The following is a 24300-nucleotide window of genomic DNA, read 5'->3' on the forward strand; positions in this document are numbered from 1 at the left end:
GCCCATGATTGCTAAATCATGGAGCATTAAGAACTGTGTTCATGGTTCATTGTAAACTCCCCTGACCTGGTGGTATAAACAAGAAAAGGTGTCTCACAGGTACCACAAGTGTATTTGTCTGATACCTGTGAGACTATATTGTTTGTTTGTTATTTGGTTTTTAGGAGCATTGGCAACTAAGGCCATATTGTTCCGGGGATATGCGGTGGTCATTCCCTGACCTTTTTGCATCCTCCGTATTTGGTGGTCACGGGCTCGAACCCTGGTCTAATCAAGAAGTGTGTGCTCCGCACTGCTGCTCCTGCCCACCTGGCTACAGAGGTCCCGAGACTATATTATGCACCCCTAAATGGAAATTCAGGGGTGCATAATGCAATGTAGGGTTAAGACTGAATACTTAACCTCCATTATAAGCCTGATCAGTACCTATGTGAGAAGAGAACGATAGTTTTACCCCCCTCCAGCTGGTGCAACAAAAACCTGAGACTTCCTTTTGCTGTATGGCTGAATACTAAATTCGTTTAAACTCTTTTTTTTTTGTTTTTGTAGTTTTTTAAAATATATGTTCATTTTATGATATTGATATATAAAACAACTTTTAATGTTTCAACAATGCATAGCAAAAGATGGCATCTGCACACAGCAATATGTCAAGATTTCTTTATGCCTTAATGTCCATTTTCACTTTAATCATCTGGTAGGAAAGACACTATGAGGTATGATGTACTACAATAATCCAATAGATTAAAGTTCATTATTGAATCTCCAATTGATAAAGGAGCAGCAGAAAAGTAGTTATTTCCTTATAACAAACATGTACATGTTCTCCTCAATGGCTTTTGGCATTGGAGATAAGTTTCCTTAGGATGTGATACACCTGTTCATTCTAGGTGAGCTACAGGAATTGTTGTAAGCTGAAATGTGTCCACTAATATTTTTATTCCAACTACTCCCCCCCCCTTTTTTTTTTTTTATCTCCGACACAATATCTTCCTTGTTTTTGAATAACTGTTTTACATTTACATTTATTATAATTTACTTGATAATAAGGAATTACGGGTGTTAGCAACAAGTATCATTTTAACTACCTCTCTGAAGTGCTAACTGATTTTATATATATTTTTACACTTTTCTCTAAAATACTTATTAGTTTTACCTTTAGCTATAAGAAATACTGGTTATTTCATCAAAACTTGCTTCTTGATAGGATTACCATATTTCAAATCTAACTGCAAGACTGGGGACTTTTTTTCATACCAACAAAAAGGAATGCTCATTTTTGACATTCATATAGATCAATATGAATGTCAAAAATAGATGGGAAAGATAAAGAAGAAAGATTCTGGTATGTTTATAAATTAACAAGGGACCCTAAATCCTGCTGTAAATATACAGCAGGATTTAAGATCCCATGATAATAATCCCTTGATGATAACTCCTACGTAAATATAAATTAGCTCTATTAGAGTTTCCCAGGGGACATTAGACATACTAATGCAGATTATGAGAAGCCTTTGGCTAAGGCTGAAAAGAAGAGTATCAAAGGATTCTCTGCTTATGTTTGCAGTAAAAGGAAATGAATCAACCACATTGGGCCACTTGATAACCATGGTAGCACTATCAATAATCCTGAACTGGTTCATGAATTTTGCTTCCATGTGCAAATGAAGAATTTTTAAACTTCAGGAGACCAGCAACTTATCTAACAGTAACTGAGAATTTAATGATTTTATAAAATGAGACTAAAAGTGAAGTTATTACATCTGAAAGTGAAAGGAGCTTATGGAATAATAAAGGAAACTTGTTGGGTTTTAAGTAAATGAGAGACTTAAACCATATATATATTGTGCCATTGTGTGTTGTCTGTGCAAGTGTGCATGTTCATGCAGGGCCACATTAACGCTACAGCAAACTGGCCATGGCTGGGAACTCACATGAAGAGAGGCCTCATTTTCAGTGTAAATATTTTTTAAAGTAGTGAAAAAATTTCTAATAATCATAGTAATAAAAAAAGAAAATGTGTAATATAAAAGCATTCTTAAACTTAACTTGTTAAGTGCTTAAATTTTATTCTTATACCATTTTATTGTACAACAAAAAAGTTAAAAGTTTCTATTAAAACTATTTTATTATTACTTTAATTTTCAAGTAAAAAAAAAACAAAAAAAAACTCATTTTGACCTCTTAGTTTGAATTTTTTATCAAGGAATTATTATTCACAATATAAATATAAAAACCTATGTAGTATTTGTATTTATATGTATGTGTGTAATATACATATAAACACTGCCCTACCATTAATATCAGAACACTGCCTTTAGACAAAAAAAAGAGCTTTTATTGTGTCATTTAATATTTTGTGCCGAAGCCTTTTGCTTTTATGATGGCTTTCAATCTTCGCAGCATACTCTCAACCAGCGTTCTATAAATGTCAGGTGGTATGTTTCTCCACTTGGCCTTGTTTGCCTGTACGAGTCGTCGGACCCAGCGCTCACCTCTAACTTCAACCTTTCACTGACCTTTGCAGTTTTGCTGTCGGGTCGTTTGACCATTTTGATGGCAGTCCTGGTACACTTTAACTACAGTGGCTCTCGAACACCCCACCAGTTCAGCCATTTGGGAAATCGAGGCACCAGCTCGTCAAGCTCCCACAATCTATCCTTTATCAAAGTCCGATAAATCCTTCCTTTTACCCATCATGCTCAGAATTTTACTACCTATTAAACCACTGACACCTTATCTATGCTATGTAGGTTAACTAACTGCGCACTCTCGTACCTCACGTGGTCAACGAGTTGCATTCACTTTCCATAAGGGTGGTCATAATTCAGTGAACACTCAGTGTATATTAAAGGGGCCACAAATCTAAATATGGCTGAGGGCCTATTTCATCCCTTAATCTGACTGTGTTCATGGGCCAATATGTATGTTGTACTGGCTGTAAACTCTACTTCCTCCATCTGAAATCAGCTAAGTACAGGCAGATTGAAGACAAAATTTCTCAATGGGAATTGGACCCAGATCTCTCCAAACAAGTTATAAGTGGTAAAACCACAATAATATTAATATTAATGGTGGCAAATGATGTAAGAAAGCAAGCATATACATCAGCAAAAAAAAAAAAAAAAATCCCATTTCATCTATCCATTCCCTCCAATAGTTCATCTAGTTCCTTGTGGAATTTATTTAAACTAGCTAGCCACTTCAACAACAACAGGTGGAAGCTTTTACCAGAAATCAACCACCCACTGACTGAAGGTAAACTTCCACGTGTCTGTTATTCTGCAACCATCCTTCTTCAATTTGAATCTATGCCCCTTGTGTGTAGTCTGTGCAAGAGGCTCCAAACGTTGCAATTTGCAGACCTAAAACCTTTTGTGGTAAGAGCATCCCTTTGTTCCTCCTCACCAAACTCGTTGCGGCAGCTCTACATCCTTCTATTCTCTCTTGGAAGATATTGAAGGAAGCACAAAATGAGGTAATAAAACCATATGCTATTATAACGAGAGCAGCCTAGGATTCAGAAGATGTTCTTGCAGACTGGAGATTTGCAAATATCTCTCCTGTTTATAAAGGTTGTTTGAAGAGTAAAATGAATAACTACAGATTTGTAACTTCTGTTTGAGGAATTAGAATCCTTAATTAAAGCCATAATATATGATCTTTAATTAAGGATTCTTTAAATGGATCTGGACAAAATAGAATTATAAGAAAATCAAGCATGGCTTTGTTAAGGAAAAATCCTGTCTAATCTGACTAGCTATATACGAAAATGACAATCCCAAAAGTTTACTTCTTGAAGTCTCAAAAAAAAAAAAAAAAAAACACTCAAAAACATATCTTGTGATGAATTCAATAAATTGCATATGTTTGATGAAGTCGAAGAATTTCTTTGGATTTAAAAGATGAGCAAAACTGTACATTTGTGTAAAAATATACATGTAACAATATGCTGGTATTAATTAATGTCTTTCTAATGGTGCACATTCCTTTAGGTTGAAGTTTAGGAACTATTTGGATTATAAGTCAACCACAAAATATTTTAATGATTTTTTAGCGCTTTGAAGGTTGAGTTGTTAGATAGCTGCTTATATCATTGAATAAGTGGTACTAAAGTCATAGGTGGGATTCCACAAGATTCAGTGCTGGGCCCTTACTATTTTGAATATTTAAAAATACTGATGCAGGCATATATTGAATATTTAAAAATACTGATTTCATGCTTATGTTTAAGCATGAAATGCCTGATGATACAAAGGTGGGCTGAGTGGCTAACAAAAGTGATCAAAGTATGCTACTTCAACAACATGCAAACAAATTATTTGGATAGGCTAAAAAACAGCACATGAAATGTAACTGGGGAGCAGTAATCTTTTTTTATTATTATTATTATTATTATTATTGGCCATATTAGTGCAAGGAAGCCTGAGGCTTATGCTGCACTGGCCAAAAAAAAAAATTCCCTATTACCCTGAGAGAGAGAGAGAGAGAGAGAGAGAGAGAGAGAGAGAGAAGTAGAAAGGAATCACCAAGAAAGAGAAGAATGATGATATCCAGCTCAGGACCCTGGGTGTGCCAAGCCCATACTCATCAGATGTGAGTCCCTGGGTATATTAGAGTAACATAAACTCAGGTAGTACTAAAGTCAAGAAAGGTGATACTGAAAAGGCCTTCAGAGAATCTATTGAGTCTGATATGAAGTTCTCCGAACAGAGTGGAAAAGCTGCCGGGAGAGTTCATGGGGTTTGTCAATAACAAGATGAGTTGGTTTTCCACTATGTAAAAGTCTCCGTAGCCGAGTGGTCAGGAGCGGAGTGCAGTAGCACACACTCTTTGAGTAGACCGGGGTTCAAGCCCCTGACTGCTGAATACGGTCGATCTGCCAACCCGCACTGGACCAGCGTGGCAGATTATGGTCCATTTCCCTCAGCATGAATTGTTGAGGAGGCTTCCATCCTGCAGTGGGTTGATAATGGCTGCAATTTATTTTATTTATTTATTTAAAGCAATCTCAGGTTACATTTTAAATAGTGCATAAAGGCTTGGAAATATCATTTTAAAAAACCTGTTGGAATGGGTATGGAAAGAGAGATATCATGAATTAACTACAAAGTGGTATTCTTATCAAGAAACCAAATATTTGCAGGGATATCTGATTTGGATAAACTAAGTGCTGCGGGCATCTTTACTCTTAACCATGAGCAATGCACAAGGAAGCAATTTAAACTGAAGGATAATTGGAGAAAACATAATTAAAAATTTTTCTTGCTTAAGAAACTGGCAGCCTCGTAAGTTTACTTTTCCAAGATGCTTCTTGGAAACTGAAATTATATTAGGGTTACCATCCGTCCTCTTTTAACCGGATTTTTTGTCTAAAATTTTTGTCCAGGTAGATTTTTATAAATTTGTCTAAATGTCCGGATTTTTATATTATACGCCATTTTTTTTATGCAAACTCGACGAAAACTACAGAGTTGCGTTATACAGAATCTTTTTCGGAATAGGAGACGATTCTTCAATTCGAATATCCGTGTTGACAATTAGGCGGAAGACCCCCACGACGCTTAGTTTAGTGCGTTGAGATTGTTACCAACCCACGCTTGCTTCAGAATTTACGCACATATAAATTTTTAGTCTAGCAATACAATATTTTGGTTTAGAGAGTAGATAACATGTGAAGATCAGATGGTGTGATAGAAAAAGATATATAAATTACAGGAATTCCAGCATGTCAAATAAATATTGAGTTAGAGGGACTGTTTTCTCTAGAAACTGATTGCAGCATATGAAAACGTGGATTTGAGCTGTGTGCACACCAAATTGATCGAAAGTTGCGTACTGTAGACTAAATTTGGTATACTTATCAATGATCCAATCAAGAGGCAGACACTAGTTTATTTAATACCAAAGTTTAACTTTTATTTAAAATACTGTTTTTCACTTTAATTACAAAAATATTTATTATCCATCTTTATACCTGTAGGTACTTTTCTGCAATTAGGTTAGTTTAGTTGTGAATGTAAAACATAACCTTAATAAAATTTATGATTTACTACTTACAATAAAAAATATTTATTATTATTTCAATTATAAAAATTAATATTATAAAGACTATACTTCCCCTAAAATGCCTAAAAGGAAGTGCATGTTTACAGAAGAGATGAAAAACAAATTTCCATGTTCTGTATCTGGCCGAGAGGAATGGGAAGCTGAATGTAAAGTTGGCAGAATGGGGACATATGTTTCAGTAGCCAATAAAGGGGTTGGTGATTTGAAGCATCACATTGAAACTGAGAAGCACAAGAAAGCAGTTCAAGGTGAGGCCTCTTCGGGAAAGGTTACAGATTTTTTTGTCAAAGCTGTCGGTAAAATAGAATATGATCTGGCTGCTGCAGAGGGTACCTTTGCTTTTCACACTGTTAAACATCATAGTAGTTACAAATCAATGGATTGCACAACTGTCACGTTAAAAAATGTATTTTTTGGTCCTGAGATAGCAAAAAGATTTTCCTGCACTAGAACCAAGACAGAAGCCATTGTAAACTTTGTACCTGCAAATCATTCTCTTAATGTTACTGTAAAAAATTTAAAAGAAAATAAAATTGCATACTGTGGGGTCTCAACTGATGGAAGTAATCATGGTTCTGAAAAAATCTTCCCATTAATTATTCAGTATTTTGATGTAAATGAAGGAGGCTTACAAACAAAATTAATTGAATTACAGAAGATGCCTAACGAGACTGCAGATACCATTTCTACGTATGTTAAAGAAACTTTTGAAAAAAATGGTTTGTGTGAAAAATGTATTGCATTTACTGGGGACAATTGCAATACAATGTTTGGAGGACTGAGATGAAATGAAGAAGGGAATAATGTCTTTGAAAAATTAAAGAAATTGTTGCATAACAAGACTTTGACTGGAGTGGGCTGCCCTGCACATATTTTGAACAATTGTCTTCAGAATGCCGGAGAACTTTGGGAAGCTGATGTAGAGAACATTGTTTTTAAAATTTACCAGTATTTTCATAATTATACAGTCCGGACTGAAGAGCTTAAGGAATACTGTGAGTTTGTTGAGATTGAATATAGACAGCTCCTTTCTCACAGCAAGACGAGATGGCTTTCATTATTTCCAAGCATCACAAGGCTCACAGATATGTTTCCAGCTTTACAGGCTTATTTTATGTCCCAAGAAAAACCTCCCATTTTGATTAAAAGGTTCTTTGAAAATGGATTTAGTGAGATTCATCTTTGGTTCATGCAATCACTTATGAGTGTATTCCATACACACATACAACGAATTGAAAGGGAAAGTAACTCAGCTGCAGAAGTGCTAGATGTCTTAGTCTTAGTGAAAGAAATTATCTCGAAACGGATGGATCACAACTTCATGCCATTAAGAGTAAAGGAAATGCTATACAAAAAAACATGATGAAGGACTTGTTTGTTCATTGGTATTTGGTTTTTAGGAGCATTAGCAACTAAGGCCATATTGCTCTGGGATATGCGGTGGTCATTCCTGACCTTTCCGCATGCTCCGTATTTGGTGAAGGACTTGTACTTGAATGTGAAAAATTTTCTAGTGATACAAAAAATCTGTATAGAAATTGCATGGAATATTTAGATAAGTGGGCTTCACCATATGGAATCCATTTCCTGTTTTATTTGGATGAAAATGGATGCAGTACCAAGCTGGAACGATGTAGAATGTTCTATTTCCTACTTGATTGATAAAGCGGTAACAATTGATGATGTTAAGTGTTTTGACCAATTTAACAATCTGAAGAAATTTTTTGAGGGTCAAATGAATAATAAAGACTTTAAAAACATCATCATCATCAGCCCTTTTCAATCCACTGCAGGATGAAGGCCTCTCCAGCAACTTTCCAGTTCCTTCTGTTTTGAGCACTAGCCATCCATTTACTACCCACAAACTCATGAATTTCATCTATCCATCTCCGCCTTTGTCTTCCAGGTTTTCTTCTAGCTCCTCTTGGATACCATTCTGTTATTTTCTTAGTCCATCTGTCATCATATCTTTGAGCTATGTGTCCTGCCCAAGACCATTTTAGTTCTTTAGTTTTGATAAGAATGTCCTTTACTTGAGTTTGCTGCCTAATCCATGTGTTTCTCTTCTTATCTAACAGTCTGATTCCCAATATAATTTGTTCCATTCTTCGCTGTGTAGTTCTCAACTTCTCTTCCACTCTTTTGGTGAGTGCATGGTGGGGAGTATACATTGGTTCATTATTTTATGTTTCAGACAAACTGGGATATTGCTCTTCAGTATGTGACTATATTTCCTGAATGCTATCCATCCAAAATTTATTCTTCTCTTGACTTCCAGCCATTTATCATTATTACAGCTAATAACTTGTCCCAGATAAGTATATGACTCCACCTTTTCAATTACTGCTCCTTCAATCATTATTTCCCTTTCTGTGGCATACTTGTTCATCATTACTTTTGATTTAGCCATATTTATCTTTAGTCCAAAATCCTTACTAACTGTGCATAACTGATTAAGATTTTCCTCTAATTCTTTGGGATCGTGGCTTATGACCACAATGTCATCTGCAAATCGTAAATGGTTTAGGTACTCTCCGTTCACATTGACTCCTTTCTGCGACCAGTCTAATCTTCTGAAAGCTTCCTCAAGGGCAGCAGTAAACATCTTCGGAGATATTGTCTCCTTGTCGAACTCCTTTCTCAATTTTAAATTTCCTACTGTTTTTGTCTAGTCTAATAAAGGAGGTAGCACTCTCATATATTTTCTTCAAAATCATAATATATGGGGTATCTATGCCTTGTCTTTCCAGTGCCCAAAACATTGCCTTATGCTGTACGGAGTCAAATGCCTTTTCATAATCCACAAATGCCAGGCATAATGGTGTTTTATATTCATTTGCTTTCTCCATTAGCTGTGATATTACGTGAAGGTGATCCATAGTTGAGAATCCTGTCCTAAAGGCAGCTTGCTCTTTCGGTTGATTCTCATCAAGTATTCTTTCTAATCTGTTAGTAATGACCCTTGTGAACAACTTGTAGATGTGGGATAACAAGCTAATTGGTCTATAATTTCCAATTTCTGATTTATCTTCTTTCTTATGCAGCAAAACTATGATTGCATTATTCCACTGCTTAGGCATCGCACCTTTTCTAATGCACTTTGTGAAGAGCCTTGCTAGTTTTTGTGTTATGTCTCTTCCTCCCAATTTTAACAATTCTACAGTAACTTCATCTTCCCCTGGGGCTTTCTGATTCTTCATTTTCTTCAATGCATGTTTTACCTCATCAGGAAGAATATTGGGTATGTCGTATGTATTGCTACTTTGCAATCTATCTTCCCCACTGCTTATACATAAAAAGTGGGCCAAATATTTTAGTAATTCAAAAAATATTGAATTCCATTCAGAACTGTTGAAAATTGCCCAGTTTTTCTTTGCAATTCCTCCTCACAATGCAAATGTAGAGAGAGTATTCTCTCTAATGCAAAGTCAGTGGATGAAAGAAAGGAATAGGTTAAATGTCAATTCTGTAAAAGGTATTTTGTTTTTGCAGTACAATTTCAAACATATGTCATGCGTTGATTTTTACACATATTTGAGAGGCAATCCAAAGCTATTGAAAGAAATAATTTCTCAAGACAAATATGAATTTACTAATCCTAAACATCAGTAAATGTGGTTTATATTATCTTTATTTTATTATTTGAATAATATACTTGTCCTCTTTTTTTTTAATTTAAGATTAACTTTTTGTCCTCTTTTTTAATCCAAGATGAACTTTTTGTCCTCTTTTATTTGCCCCAAAGCATGTAAATGTCGTCTCTCTCTCTCTATATATATATATATATATATATATAGAGAGAGAGAGAGGGGGGGGGAGAGAAAAAGAAAAAGTCACTTTGCTAATGCTATATCAGTTATCAATTTTGTCCAATTTCGTTTTGCAGTACAGCCAAAAAGGAAGGGCAAAATTATGTGGACCTTTACATTTAAAACGTTGTGCATCAACTGTTCTAGATTTAATTGAATTAGCTTTGCTTGTCAGTACATAATGTTTTATCGGCAATAACCCCAGGGGCTCAACTGGTATGTGCTTGGCACACCCAGGGCATCATCATTGCTCTCTTCCTTGGTGAGTCCCTTCTACTTCTCCCTCAGGTTTATTCAGAATTTTTTTTTGGCTGGTGCAGAATATGCCTCGGGCTTCCTTGCAGCATATGGCTGCTAATAATAATAATAATATCGTTCTAAAACGTTGCACATTCTTCATCACCCCTCTACTCAGCTGGATTAAGAATTACAGCGTTAAGTCTCCAGCTAATCAAGGAGGCTACAGATCATCCGTCAGTAATTATACGAGCACACTGAACAGCAAAGAAACTCACCAAGTTCCAGCTGATGCATACTGTTATATTTCTAGAAGAATCCAAAAAAAAAAAATTCAAAATGAAGTAAACAAATGGAGATCAATATCACAAAATACGCTGCAATAGTAGTTAAAACAACCCAACAGAGTCATCTTATAGTAGCAGCGCCCTCTGCATTAGTATTCCCTATTCTATACTACTAGTATAAATAATATCCCCATATAGTAGTAGAAATAAAAATATTATTCCTATATAATAAAAGCAGTACAAATAATATTCCAATATAATAAAGTAGTGTACTATATATACAGAGTGATTCACTACAAGTGCGACAAACTTGCAGGAGGTGTAGGGGGCGCAAAGACGAATCATAATCACATAGCATTGCAGGGTCCGAAATGCCTTCGTCATGCGGTAGAGGACGTTGAACGGGAGGTCGCGTGAACGGCGATCCCGCTGGAAGTCAGCATTTGCGAACGGTTTCTGTTGAAGAAACCAAGTAGCAAAAGTCCTCCGGAGTGGATAATCGGCAGGCTCCAATGATTGGACGCGTTGCAGATGGTACGAACTCATTTGGTTTGTTGACAGTATCCTCCATACAGTGGATTGGGAAATACCCAATCGTTGGCCTATCGCTCGAGTACTCGTACTCGGATTGTCTTGTGCAAGACGTAGGACATTCTCCGCATTGTCTGGCGTCTTCGTCGTTCGCTCTCGATTCATGGTACCTCTCGTGAAACAACCAGTCTCACGTAACCTTCTTATCATACGATTAAAATCGTATGATGAGGAGCACGCCTGTGCTGGAAACGTTCCTGCTATAAGCGCAGAGCGGCGCGCCCGTTACAGTCCGCATTCAAACGTTGAACTGGCCGACATGCACCTCGCGTATGGAGCTGCCTCCATACGCGAGGTGCATGTCGGCCAGTTCAACGTTTGAATACTCGTCCATCCTACTGCCTCGGGAACCGGTTCGCAAATGCTGACTTCCAGCGGGATCGCTGTTCACGCGACCTCCCGTTCAACATCCTCTACCGCATGACGAAGGCATTTCGGACCCTGCAATGCTATGTAATTCCGATTCGTCTTTGTGTGTCCCCTACGCCTCCTGCAACTTTGTCGCACTGGTAGTGAATCACCCTGTATACACTGGCGTTTGAAGAAAGTGCATCACCCAGGAATTTCACATTTCTAACCCTTTTTCGCGATGGTAGGTTAAATTAATGACTAGCATCACAAATAGAAATATAAACAAAAGAATTTTATTAATAGTTAAGGCAAAGCTAAGTATTATTTGACAGGTGCTCTCAAAATATTCCAAACTGAGCATTGCAACCTTATTAGTATTAGTATTAGTATTAGTAACGGCCGCATGGTGCAAGAAAGCCTATGGCTTATGCTGCACCAGCCAAAAAAAAATAAAATAAAATAAAAAATAAATAAAAAAAAAATAAATCCGAACAAAACAATGATAAAAACAAAAAAATAAAAATAAATAACTAAATAATAATAATTAATAAAATAAAAAATAAATAAAAAGGAAATTAAACCTATCATCCTATGTGCTTCCCTTACCCGAAAGTACTATCCAGATGACCTTTGAATTTCCCCAAACTCTCGGCCTCTACCACCCATGAAGGCAACTTATTCCAGTAATTTATAACTCGCTGGCTAAAATAGAACTTCCTGCAATCCAATCTAAACATTTCCCCCCGTAACTTGAATTTATGTCCCCTAGTTCTAGCATCATTTATAATCTTGAAAATTTCGTCCTCATTCATTTTACTGATGCCTCTCAGAGCCTTAAACACCTCAATCAAATCACCTCTAAGGTGTCTAGTTTCCAAACTCTGCAACCCACATATTCGAAGTCTTTCTTCATAAGGACGCCCTTTTGCCGATCTCACCAGGCGAGTTACCCTTCTTTGCACCCTTTCAAGAAGCTCGATGTCTTTCTTCAGGTGCGGTCTCCATACTTGAACACAGTATTCCAAGTGTGGTCTAACATAGGCCTTATATAATGGGATTATCACGTCCCTATCTCTACTTGCAAAAGTTCGATAGATCATCGATAGGACACCATGGGCCTTCCTTGCAACCTGTTTACAATGCTCAGAGAATTTCATGTCTGACCGTATCGTAACACCCAAGTCCCTTTCCTCCAGTACTGGCTTTAGTTGAACTCCACCAAGTGAATAAGTTTTTTTGGGATTACTGTTTCGCAGGTGTAATACCTTACACTTTGTTGGATTAAAGCACAGCTGCCATTTTTCTGACCATTCCTGAAGTCTATCTAGGTCTCTCTGAAGAAGCTCAGCTTGACAGTGATCATTAACTACTCTCCCAATTTTAACATCATCTGCAAATTTAGACATCACGCCCTCTATCCCTTCATCAATGTCGTTTATGAAAATTAAAAACAACAGTGGTCCTAATACTGATCCTTGGGGAACCCCACTTCTTACATCAACCCAATCTGAGGAATAGCCATTTATCACAACCCTCTGCCTCCTGCCCTGAAGCCATCTTTCTATCCATCTAAGGATTTTCCCAGTGATTCCAACCTGTTCCAGCTTATAAAGCAACCGCTCATGTGGGACTGAGTCAAAAGCTTTGCTGAAATCTAAATAAACAATGTCGAAATTATTCCCTAAATCCAGCTCGTGAGTGACCCTTTCGAAATAGCGAACCAGATTTGTTAAACATGATTTTCCCTTTACGAAACCATGCTGAGTATCCTTGAGAATTTCAATTCGATCCAAATGATCCTGAATTCCACCCTTGATCATTGCCTCCATGATTTTCCCTACTACTGAAGTCAGACTGACAGGTCGATAATTTCCAACTTCACTTTTAGAGCCACCCTTATGTATGGGAAATACATTTGCACTTTTCCAATCCAAGGGAATCTCCCCAGAGTCTAATGATGCTCGCATAATTAGCCTCAATGGTTGAATGCACTCGCTTGCCGCCTCTCTTAAGATTATAGGGTATATTCCATCAACTCCAGGAGCCTTACTGGTCTGTAGGCTCGAAAGTTTTTTCATTAAATAATCTTGCGAAATTTCAATATCATTAATTACATATTTTTTAACTTCGCTCCCACAATTTCCCTTTGCCACAAAAGGCTTTGGTAAACCTTTATACAACGGTTTTGGTAAACACGGCAATTATGGCTGAAATGTTATCAGAAGCCCTCAATTTGCTTCAGTTTATCATTTTAAAGGGAAAACAAAATGAAAAGTCAATACAGATGTAAACTAATATTTAGTTGAACTGCCTCTGACCCTGATGACAGCAGCACACCGTCCAGGCATTGACAAGATCAATTTCTGAAGAGAATCAACTGATAGTTCGTGGTTCCAAACATGAACTATGGCTTCCTGAAGTTCACAAAAGGTCTTTGGTTTCTTTCTGGAACCTGCAGATTCCACACGATGCCAACAGTTCTCAATAGGATTCACGTTCTAGCAACTCTACATCCTTCCTAAAATGAAGCCTCCAGACCTGTACACAGTACTCTAGGTGTGGCCTGACCTTTGCCTTGTATAACGGGATTATAACCTCCCTGTCCCTGCTAGCAAAATTCCTATATATCATTGACAATACTCCATGACCTGCCCTGGCAGTCCGTTGCACTGCTCAGCGAACTTCATATTTGGCTGCACAATTACCCCCAGGTATTTTTCACTTTCCATTTCCCTAAGTGTAAAAAAGACCTGGGGGGTAAGTCGAAGTCTGTTAGATCACTCCTTTTCCCCATTGTTGCTACGGTTTGTACGCTTAACTGATACTAGAAAGATTGTTCTGCTGAATTTATATCCATAACTGTGGTCATGTGACTTGCAACGTTGTGGGACAAACCATTTGTGTGCACAGCAGGTGTGTACCTAATAAAGTGGCAGCACAGTGTTTATGCGTGCATGTAGGAAGTGTGTAAGAAATACTATAAATTTCGTTTTTATTCTCTAAATAAACTATATATAGACAAAAAGGTAAATATCAGTACATTTGTGTAAATGGCAAAGGAGTTGAGCTATCGGGTGTCACAACTATGGAAGAACAGGGAGGACCTATAAGTAAAAAATCAATTTACCTGAAATAAAAATAAAATTCAATTAATAATTATAATGGTAGTAAGCACCTAACGCTGTGGGTCCAAGGACTTTAACTACTTCATAAAATCATCGGCAGAAAAAATCGTAGGAGCCAGGCCTATTGCCGTTGCTCCTACGACTTTCGCTGCCCTTCCTTTTATGAAGTAGTTAAAGTCCTAGGACACACAGCGTTAGGTGGGTCCTAGGACTATTCTTCTCCCTATTCTTCCATGGTTATTACACCTGATAGCTCAACTCCCCTACCATATACACAAATATACTGATATTTACCTTTTTGTCTATTATTCATTATGGTTGCCGGTCCTTTCTGCGTTTACCGTAGTACCCGGATCCATAACCTAGTCTTCTATACATTTTATAAATTTTGCATAAACTCTAACAGCTCATTCCTGTTTGATAAAACTTTCGTAATTTCATTGCATCTTTATCATTTTCACTTTCATCAAACTTTCACTAAATTTCACCTGTCTCTGTATGGTAGATACAAGTGGTCTCTAAATTAGTCGTTTTAGCAGCTGTGAAAATAACCCTACAATGTATAAGAGGAAGTTCTTGAGTGCAGTGGAAAAAGTGGAAGTGCTTAATACCCTGGACAATTATGCACTTCCTAAGGCCGAACTGGTGGCTGCGTTAAAAACCGAGTGGAGGAATGTATATAAAACCCGACATATATAAAAAACTGGTTGAGAGTATGCCGCGAAGATTGAAGGCCGTCGTAAAAGCAAAAGGTTTCAGCACAAAATATTAAATGACACAATATAATATTTTTTTTTTTTGTCTAAAGGTAGGTGTCCGGATGCTAATGGTAGGCAGTGTATATTTTCATGTAAATGTTGTGTATAGCAAAAGGTCAATGTCTGGCAGGTTAGCTAACGGGAGGAAAAATTGGGAAGGTAATTAGGATAGAAATAGACACTCCTGCCCTCGTATTACACTATTAACTCAGAGAGTGGAAGAATATTAGTTATAGGCAAGTAAACAGTATATGATTGAAGAATATAAAGCTGGTGCTCAGATTATCCGGGAGGGCAATTGCCCTCCCGTGTTAGTAACGGCCTTGGACATGTTCAGGAACGTTTAGCGTACCAGCCAGTTACGCTAATGTTGTTGTAGTAGGATTTAAGTGCATCAGTGACTATATTACTATAAAATCTGTCTGAAATTTGCGTGTGTTATGTGGCCGATTTTGTTTACTAAGAAAAAAAAAAAAAAAAAAAAAACACGAGTTTTCGGAAGAAAAAACCAGGCAGTCCACGCTTGGGCCGACTAACTTATACATGTCTCAAAAAAGTTGCATAAAAGTTCCTCACATTATTGACGGGACTTGTATTCAAGTCATTTCCACCTGGTGTGAGATAGTTCGGCGATTCTACGAACCTTGCTATTTATGAGGGCATAGTACTTTAATCTGGGATTACTGCTGTCCATATGCAGTATCTGTCAGTTGTAAAACTTCAACTGCCATTTCTCAGCCCATCCACCTCATTTACTTAGATCTCGTTCAGTAGTGGACCTTACTTCATTGACCACTTTGCTAACCTTTGTACTATCAGCAAGCATGGACATCAAGCCTGATATAGTAATAGTAATAATAAGAGTGACGTGTGATGCAAGAAAGCAAGCGTATGAGCTTATGTAGCATCAGCCAAAAAAATAATAATAAATGAAATAATAATAAATAAAATTCACAAAACCATTCCTTCTAAATGTTTGTCCAGTTCTTCCTTAAATTTATTTAACCTATCAACGTCCACAACGACAGATGAAAGTTTGTTCCAACAATTAACCACCCGTTGGCTAAAGGCAAATTTCCGCACATCTGTCTTTCCTTAATTTGAATTTATGCCCCCTTAGGTTCATAATCTGAACAAGTGGAAGAATCCCATCAGAATTCAATGTGGTCAACCCATTCAAGGCCTTATATACCTCAATCAGATCACCTCGCAGATGCCTAGTCTCCAGCCGCTGCAATTTGCAGAACTTAAGCCTCTCTTGGTAAAAAGGATCCCTTCATTCTCCTTGCCAATCTAGTTACCCTCCTCTGTACACGCTCAAGCAAATCTGCATCCTTCGTAAAATGAGGCCTCCAGATGTGTACGCAGTACTCAAGGCCATTGCTTTATACAGAGGGACAATCACCTCCTTTTTCTGCTAGCAAAATTCCTGTATTTCATTGACAATATCCCATTAGTTCTTCTGGCAGTCTGTCTGCATTGTTCAGAAAATTTCATATCTGACTGCACAATTAATTCCAGGTCTTTTTCCTTTCCTACCATCCTAAGTGTAGTAACACACAGTTGGTACGTTCCTCTGGGGTTACTTCTACCCATATGCAGTACTTTGCATTTGTCAAGGTTAAACTTCAGTTGCCACTTCTCAGTTCATCTTCCCTAGATGCTGTTGCAGTACCACACTGCCATTACTATCATTAACAACCCTGCCAACCTTTGTATCATTTCCAAACTTCGACACTAAGCCTGATATACCTTCATCAATATCATCGATAAATATAAAAAACAACAGTGGACCCAACGCCGAACCCTGTGTAACTCCACTGATACTTTGCATTCGTCAAGGTTAAACTTCAGTTGCCACTTCTCAGCCGATCTTCCCTAGATGGGCTGAGAAGTGGCAACTGATACTAATACTCCATTAATACAGCGCCCATTGATTACCACCCTCTCTTCTCCCACTCAACCATTCTTTTACCCATTGTAGAAACTTACCCTTAATAGCATTCTGCTCCAATTTGTACAGTAGTCTTCCATGCGCAAAAGTGTCAAAAGCTTTCCTGAAATACAAGTATATGATATCAAAATTATTTTATGCATCCAGTTCCTTTGTAACCACATAATAATATCCAATCAAATTTGTTGGACAAGGCTTTCCCTTAAAAAACCCGTTCTCTGTCTGAATTATTGCAGCAGACTTGTCTAGATGATCCTGCAATGCATCTTTAACCAGTGACTCCATTATTTTACCCGGAACAGAAGTTAAACTAACTGGTCTGTAATTACTCGTGTCACCCTTCGATCCCCCTTTTGCACATCTCCAGTCTGTCTGGACGTCCCCTGAGTCCAAGCCAAGGATGCTCTCATAATTATGGCTAAGGGTTTGCTTACTTCCTTTGCTGCCTCCTTTACTATAACTGGATATATCCCATCCATCCCAGGTGCCTTTCTTATGTTTAATTTCAACAATTTCTCCTCCACTTTGCTCTGTTATTACAAAATCATTACGCTCTGCTACAATTTGATAACCTTGTGGCATTTTCGATCCTTAATAATGTTTGAAAGTGTTTGAATGTGTGAATGTAGATGCAAAATACTCATTCAGTTTGTTTGCTATCTGAGCAGGATCATTAACAATCGAACCATCGATATCAAGTGGACCAATCAGATTCATCCCTTTCCTTTTAGAGTTTATATAAGTAAAGAAATCCTTGTTGTTTTTCTTAGCATCCTTTGCCAAAGATTTCTCGAAAACATTCCATTTTTCCCCCATTTATTTGTACACACAATTATTGCATATATATACAATACTTACAAAAAGATATATATATATATATTGTATATATATATACAATTTCATATACATTAACATTTCGTTACACATATATAAGACATTATATTGTATTTCAGCTCCTAGTGCACTGTGTATGGGTATCCCAGAGTCAAGGGTGGCTCCTAAGCAAAAGCCCATCTCCCAGTTCATCTGTTTTGGCGTAGAAACTCAACAAATCTAGGCTTGAAAATCATCAAATCTCGAAAACAACAATGGGCCCAGCACTGAATGCTGGAAGATTATTATTATTAGCTATATGGTGTGCAAGGAAGCCTGAGGGTTATGCTGCACTAGCCAAAAATTTTCTGAATTACCCTGAGAGAGAGAAAGAGAAGGGAATCACCAAGAAAGAGAAGAATGATGACATCCAGATCAGGATCCTCTGTGTGCCAAGCCCATATTCACCAGATGTGAGCCCTGGGATTAATTCCATTAAAAGCAGTAGTCCATGAATAACCAAAATCTGTCTTCTCCAACTGAACCATTTCTTTATCCACAGCAGTAACTTGCCCTGAATGGCACACTGCTCCAATTTTAACAGCGGTCGTTAATGCGTAAATCAAAAGCTTTCCCAAAATCCAAGTTATGTTATAAAATTTATTTTGTGCATCCTTTATTACTGCATCATAGCATCAAATCAGATTGGTCAGATAATCTTGTCCCTTAACAAATCCATTATGTGAATGCAGCAAACTTGCATTTCTATCAATGTTCTGCATTATTTCTTTAACCAGTAACTGCAATATAGTCCTGGGGCAGAAGTCGGCAAGTCTGTACCCAAGTTGCATTTCGATTCCCTTTTTGAAGGTACATTCGCACATTTCCAGTCCATAGGGACCACTCCTCAATCCACAGATTTTTATTATGGGTAAAGGTTTACTTACCTCCTTTGCTACTTCCCTTAACAAAATTGGATAGATCTCATCCATCCTAGGCACCTTTTTTTATGTTTATATCCACAATTTCTCTTCCACTATTGTTATCATAAAATCATTTGGTGTCCTGCAAGTTTAATAAATGTCTGGCATTGACTTCCATAAAAAATTCTCTTATGTGAATGCAGATACAAAACATCTATTCAGTTTTTCAACAACCTAACCAATATCAACAACGGTCTGACTCTCAAGAGTAAGTGCATCAATATGATTCAATCCCTTCCTTGCGGTGTGTAGGGTCCATTAGGTATTTTGTCATGTCCATAAGATCTTTCTTTTTCGCTTTTGAGATTGGAAGAGGGGCTGAGTATAATAGTGGTAGTTCACAGTACTTAATCACCTTCGGTTTCACTGGGAAAACAGGGTCATGGTGCCATGGCCTCAATGTGTTGTGTCTCTCTAAGTTGAGAGTAACTGGGTCATCTTCAACCACACGTACTGAGTGATCATTTGTCTTGATTTTTCTGGAGGCAATAGTCGAGATCTTTGAAGTCAGCTTGGCTCATTTCAGTGATCATGAAAGGCCTGTTTATCTTGGCATTTGCAATGACTGACTTCCAGTCTGAAGGGACAAGAGGTTTGGCCTTTTTTTAGCATGCTCAATAGGTGCAAAGTCCCTGTCACAGGGCAAAAAACTGTGACCCGTGATTAAAAATTTTTGATGTATCTCAGTGAAGTAACGTAATGATATCAAGTACCGGTACAACTTAATGATGTTCCAGTTGTTATTCTGACCCGTGCAGCGGTCAGGCCACACAATGAGTTTTCTTTCTTGGCCAATGGGTAGAGGCTCGTATGATGTCATATATTTTAATATGCAAGATCCAATTTCTTTAGATCCACACTTGGCTAAGCTTTCGTGCCATAAGAGCATGTTAGCCTGATTTTGTCATATTGTGGATGCGCAGATTGTACGTCGAATATTGGCACTGATAGTAAACATCAGTGCGTTAACATGGGCGTAAATAAAACCTGTTGTAAGTCAACGCAAAGTGTGACGAAATTTGCATTTTTTGAATCATTGACAAGGGTTTTATGTACTTGGTCAGCCTTCATGTGATGAATAAGACTTTCTTGTTCAATCTTATTCCGTTCTTCATTGTGAGCTAGGATCAGGTGGGCACAGTTTTTATCGCACTGTTTGCAAGTATCTGACCGTGGTGTACCAAATCGCAAATTGAACTCTTTTGAAAATTTTTCTGTACTTTGTGGAAATTGCAGGACTGTCAGGGTACTTTTCTTGAAATAGGCGATACATTTTAGTTAAGTTTAAGTCAGGGGCCCAAAAAATGTTTCGATGAAACATTCCTACTGTAGTGACTAACTTCAGTTGGGAAAGAAGCAATATGCTCTCTGATATTCGAGTTTACAACTGCATCAACAGCGTGTGGATGGCTGAAATGCAATCCCCTTTTATCTTTCGGTGTGACCTCCCCGTCTTTCATTTTTTGTTGTAATATCTGTACTCGTCTCAGGGAGATAGTAAATGCGTTGCACAATGTCTTCTGGCAAACAGGCTTCCCATTGAGACTATAATCAAAACCAGCCAATCATGTTGAAGTCAAATCTGTTTTATTTGGACGTCTTCTTTTTGGCTCTTGTAAGGTAATTAACTTGAGCAGTAAAAGGGTTGGTTCATTGTAACTTACCTTGTGAAACCGTCGGAATAAATCAAGGACCCATGGAAGGGTGAGGTCACTGCACCGACTTCTTGCACGTTGCTAAACAACCTCGAAGACTGGACAGTGGCTTTTTATCCGGAACAACTTTTCCCGTACGCCGATTCACGTAACTTTTCGCAGTCTTTCAAACATTTACGCTTTTTGTCTTTCCACTCCATGATGTTCAACACCCGTTTACGGTTGTTAATACTATCTAAATCACTATTAGATACCTGCATTTTAGCAACAAACTTGACAGCACTGAAACCAAAATGAATTGTAACCTCTGGCTCACTGTTACACATCCAATGTTGCTCCACAACCTGAAATCGAAACATGCACTCTTTAAACCGATTTATCACTATCTACCAGTGAGTTTGAGAACTAAAACTTGACACATTCCGATTCAGCAAGTCACAACTAACGTTATTCCACAAAAAAAAAACTTTGCCAAAATAGTCACATCTAACGTTGTTCCAGCCATCAATTCAATTGTGATTTCCCACTGATATGTTGACTCATCTATTTGCAGAGCAAAAATTTGACCATCAAGTTTTTGTTGAACATTTTCTACTATATTTTCCGACATATCAATTATTCTTCGACTTATAGTATCGTTGGAAAGAGGAATTTTATTTATTTCAGCTTCTGCATCTTTGCCGAACATACATTTCACCATTATACGACAAGCAGGACCGATCGTTTCTCCAACCCTAAATTATTTACTTTACAACACAAACACAGTTTAATATGACAATATTAACAAGATATATATAAACACGTAATATGCCGCATGCCTACGCGTACAACTCCCAGAGAACTAGAGACAGGATCCCGTATTTTGACTTTCTGAGGTAATTCAGGGGTGCTGCACACTTATACAATATCGCGTCGGTCCGATTCACGTGGTCTGTGGGTGACAGATAATTGGTCTTTATTGAAAGTGCTGGCGCCTGAATGCAGACGCCCCTGTATTCAGATATGTCAATTTCAATTCGTCATAAAAAGATGCTTCGTGTACTTTACTCTTATTAATGGTATTGTACGTATATTCAGACAATGATGTTAAAATGAAAACGATGCTAGTTTTTTTTTAAGATTTCGCGGCACACTTGGAAAATTTTGCGGCACACCCTTTGAGAAACACTGCATTAGGGCATGTGTGATTTAGGACAAGTCACCATTAGTGCGTCTGAGATTAGGGAAAGTGAGACTAAACCTTATAAAATATCCCTCTATGAAACGAAATGAGACATGGCGATATTAGCACTATTCCAGTCTTATCCAAAAAGATATCACATTTCATTTAAAAAGTTTTTAATAGCTCTAAATTATATCATGTTGAACAAATTATAAATCTCTGTTTTAAGCATATACACACATTTCTGTAATGTGTATATATTAGTAAAATTCATTAATTCTTGATAGATGAGATAGCTAGTTGGGTTGAATAGTTTGGGAATTCGTACTGATGCAACCAAAGCTACAAAGCACATATATCATGTAAGTAACATAAAACTGAAGGTGCTCCTGCAAAACTGATCAGACGTAAAGATAATACAGGGATCACCTCAAGAGTAAGGATGGACCTATTCAATGTCCTTCAACAACAATACTACATGTCTATAAATTATGTATATTCTCCTAGTTGTATTCAAGGTTCGCATGGTGAAGCAATAAAGTTTCCAGGAGATAAACTATGAAACTTTTTTGAAACTGGCTAACTCAGCTACGGCATGAAAGAGGCTCATAAAAGTTCCTTTTACGACAGCACTCCTTAAATTCAGCCAGAGATGGGAATTGAATGGAGTTCTTTTCCAGAGCATGCAACACTATTCACTTGCTACCCATGAGGGCAATAACATGATGCCAAATGTTCATATATTTTTCAGAAGCAAATATCCACGACTGGGAGAAATGTCAACCAAAATTCTTCATCAGTCCTTCACTGAAAATAATGGAACTAAAAAAAGTTTTAATTAAATTGTGAAATAACAGAAAAAATTTAATATCATATGGAATATTTTTAACCCACCATCTTTACCGGTAATGCTTCTTTATTTTGTTATTATTGTTTTATTTTGAAACTATAGCTTGACCTATTCCATATAGAAAAAATAATATGACCAAAAATTACAGCCCTAATATTCAGATATTCCATATGATTTTCCTGTAATAAGAATAAAAATATGCCTTCTTATATACTGCTTTGATTGATAAAAAGTTTTCATATATATTTCATATGAGAAGTGTTACTCCGGTGAATTACAAAATGGAATTCAGGCTACTTAGCTTTAAAAACTTTGTGAAATTTCAAACAACTGGCTTAATAGACAATGTCAAATGACTTTTCAAATATTTGCAGACAAGTTTCTCTGATTTGAACCAATAAATTTCTCTTCAATTGACTTGATAAATGTGAAAATTCTTATTTTGGATTATGTGGATTTTTGCTCATTATGAATTAACAAGTGTCTCTTTCGACAGTCTGACCTTGAAAATGCTTTACCACATATTTCACAAGAGAACAGTTTTTCCCGACTGTGAGCTAATACGTGTCTTTTTAGGTCACCTGATGCCTTAAATGCTTTTCCACACACTTCACAAAAAAAGGATCTCTCCTGGGAGTGGACCAATAAATGTGATTTTAGATTATCTGACCTTGAAAATGCTTTGTGGCATATTTCACAAAAGAAAGGTTTTTCATGACTGTGAACTGACAAGTGCCGTTTTTGATCTGCTGATTTTGAAAATTTTTTGCCACATATTTCGCAAGAGAATGGTTTTTCCTGAGTGTGAACTGATAAATGTCGTTTCAAATTTCCCGATCTTGAAAATGCACTGCCACATATTTCGCAAGAGAATGGCTTTTCCTGGGTGTGAACCAATAAATGCTGTTTTAGATGAGCTGATTTTGAAAATGCCTTGCTACATATTTCACAAGTAAAGAGAGGCCCCTGTGTGTGAATTAAGAAATGTAACTTCAGGTTACTCGATTGTGAAAATGCCTTGCCACATATTTCACAAGGGAATGACTTCTCCTGAGTGTGAGTCAATAAATGTCTTTTTAAAAGTCTTATTTCAGCAAATGCCTTGGCACATATTTCACAACTGAAGGGTTTCTCTTGATTGTGAACTGTTAAATGCTTTTTAAAGTTACCTGACTGAGAAAAAGCCTTGCCACACAGTTCACAACAGAACAGTTTCTCCTGAGTGTGAACTAAGAAATGTCTTTTTAGAACTCCTGATGTTGAAAATGCCCTTCCACATGTTTCACAGGAGAAGGATTTCTTCTGACAATGGTTTTTTGTGAAAATGCCTTGCCACATTTCACAAGATATAGCTTTTTAACACTGTGAAATACAAGTTCTTTCTGAGGTGAAATGAATCTGAAGATATTTTTTCGTAAGTTTCATAACTGTAATGTTTCCTTTCTTTATGAACAATGTTTTCAAGAAATTCTTTTTGGATAATATAATTGTTCATATTTGTAAATGAGGAACAGTCAAGTTCTGTGATCCAGTTATTCTTTAAGATAAAGGTTTGTTTTTTTTGAAAAGATATCCTCTACCTTGGCTTCATTAGCAGTCATTTTCATGAAGTTGATTTATGATGAAATTAGTGATTATTCATCATGATATAACTTT

At 37.1% G+C, this 24300-nt stretch overlaps 1 protein-coding gene across 1 annotated transcript; it reads right to left on the reverse strand.

The window, feature by feature from the left end:
- Positions 1-23091: 23091 nt before the first annotated feature.
- On the reverse strand, positions 23092-23988 carry LOC150075552 (uncharacterized). The gene has a single exon (XM_090388546.1). It carries the CDS (start codon positions 23980-23982, stop codon positions 23092-23094), a length of 891 nt encoding a protein of 296 aa, XP_090244672.1. The 5' UTR covers positions 23983-23988.
- Positions 23989-24300: the final 312 nt, after the last annotated feature.

Source organism: Mastigoproctus giganteus, chromosome 14 (assembly GCF_048544385.1).
Source record: "Mastigoproctus giganteus isolate SK-2022 chromosome 14, ASM4854438v1, whole genome shotgun sequence".
Classification (NCBI taxonomy): Eukaryota; Metazoa; Arthropoda; class Arachnida; order Uropygi; family Thelyphonidae; genus Mastigoproctus; species Mastigoproctus giganteus.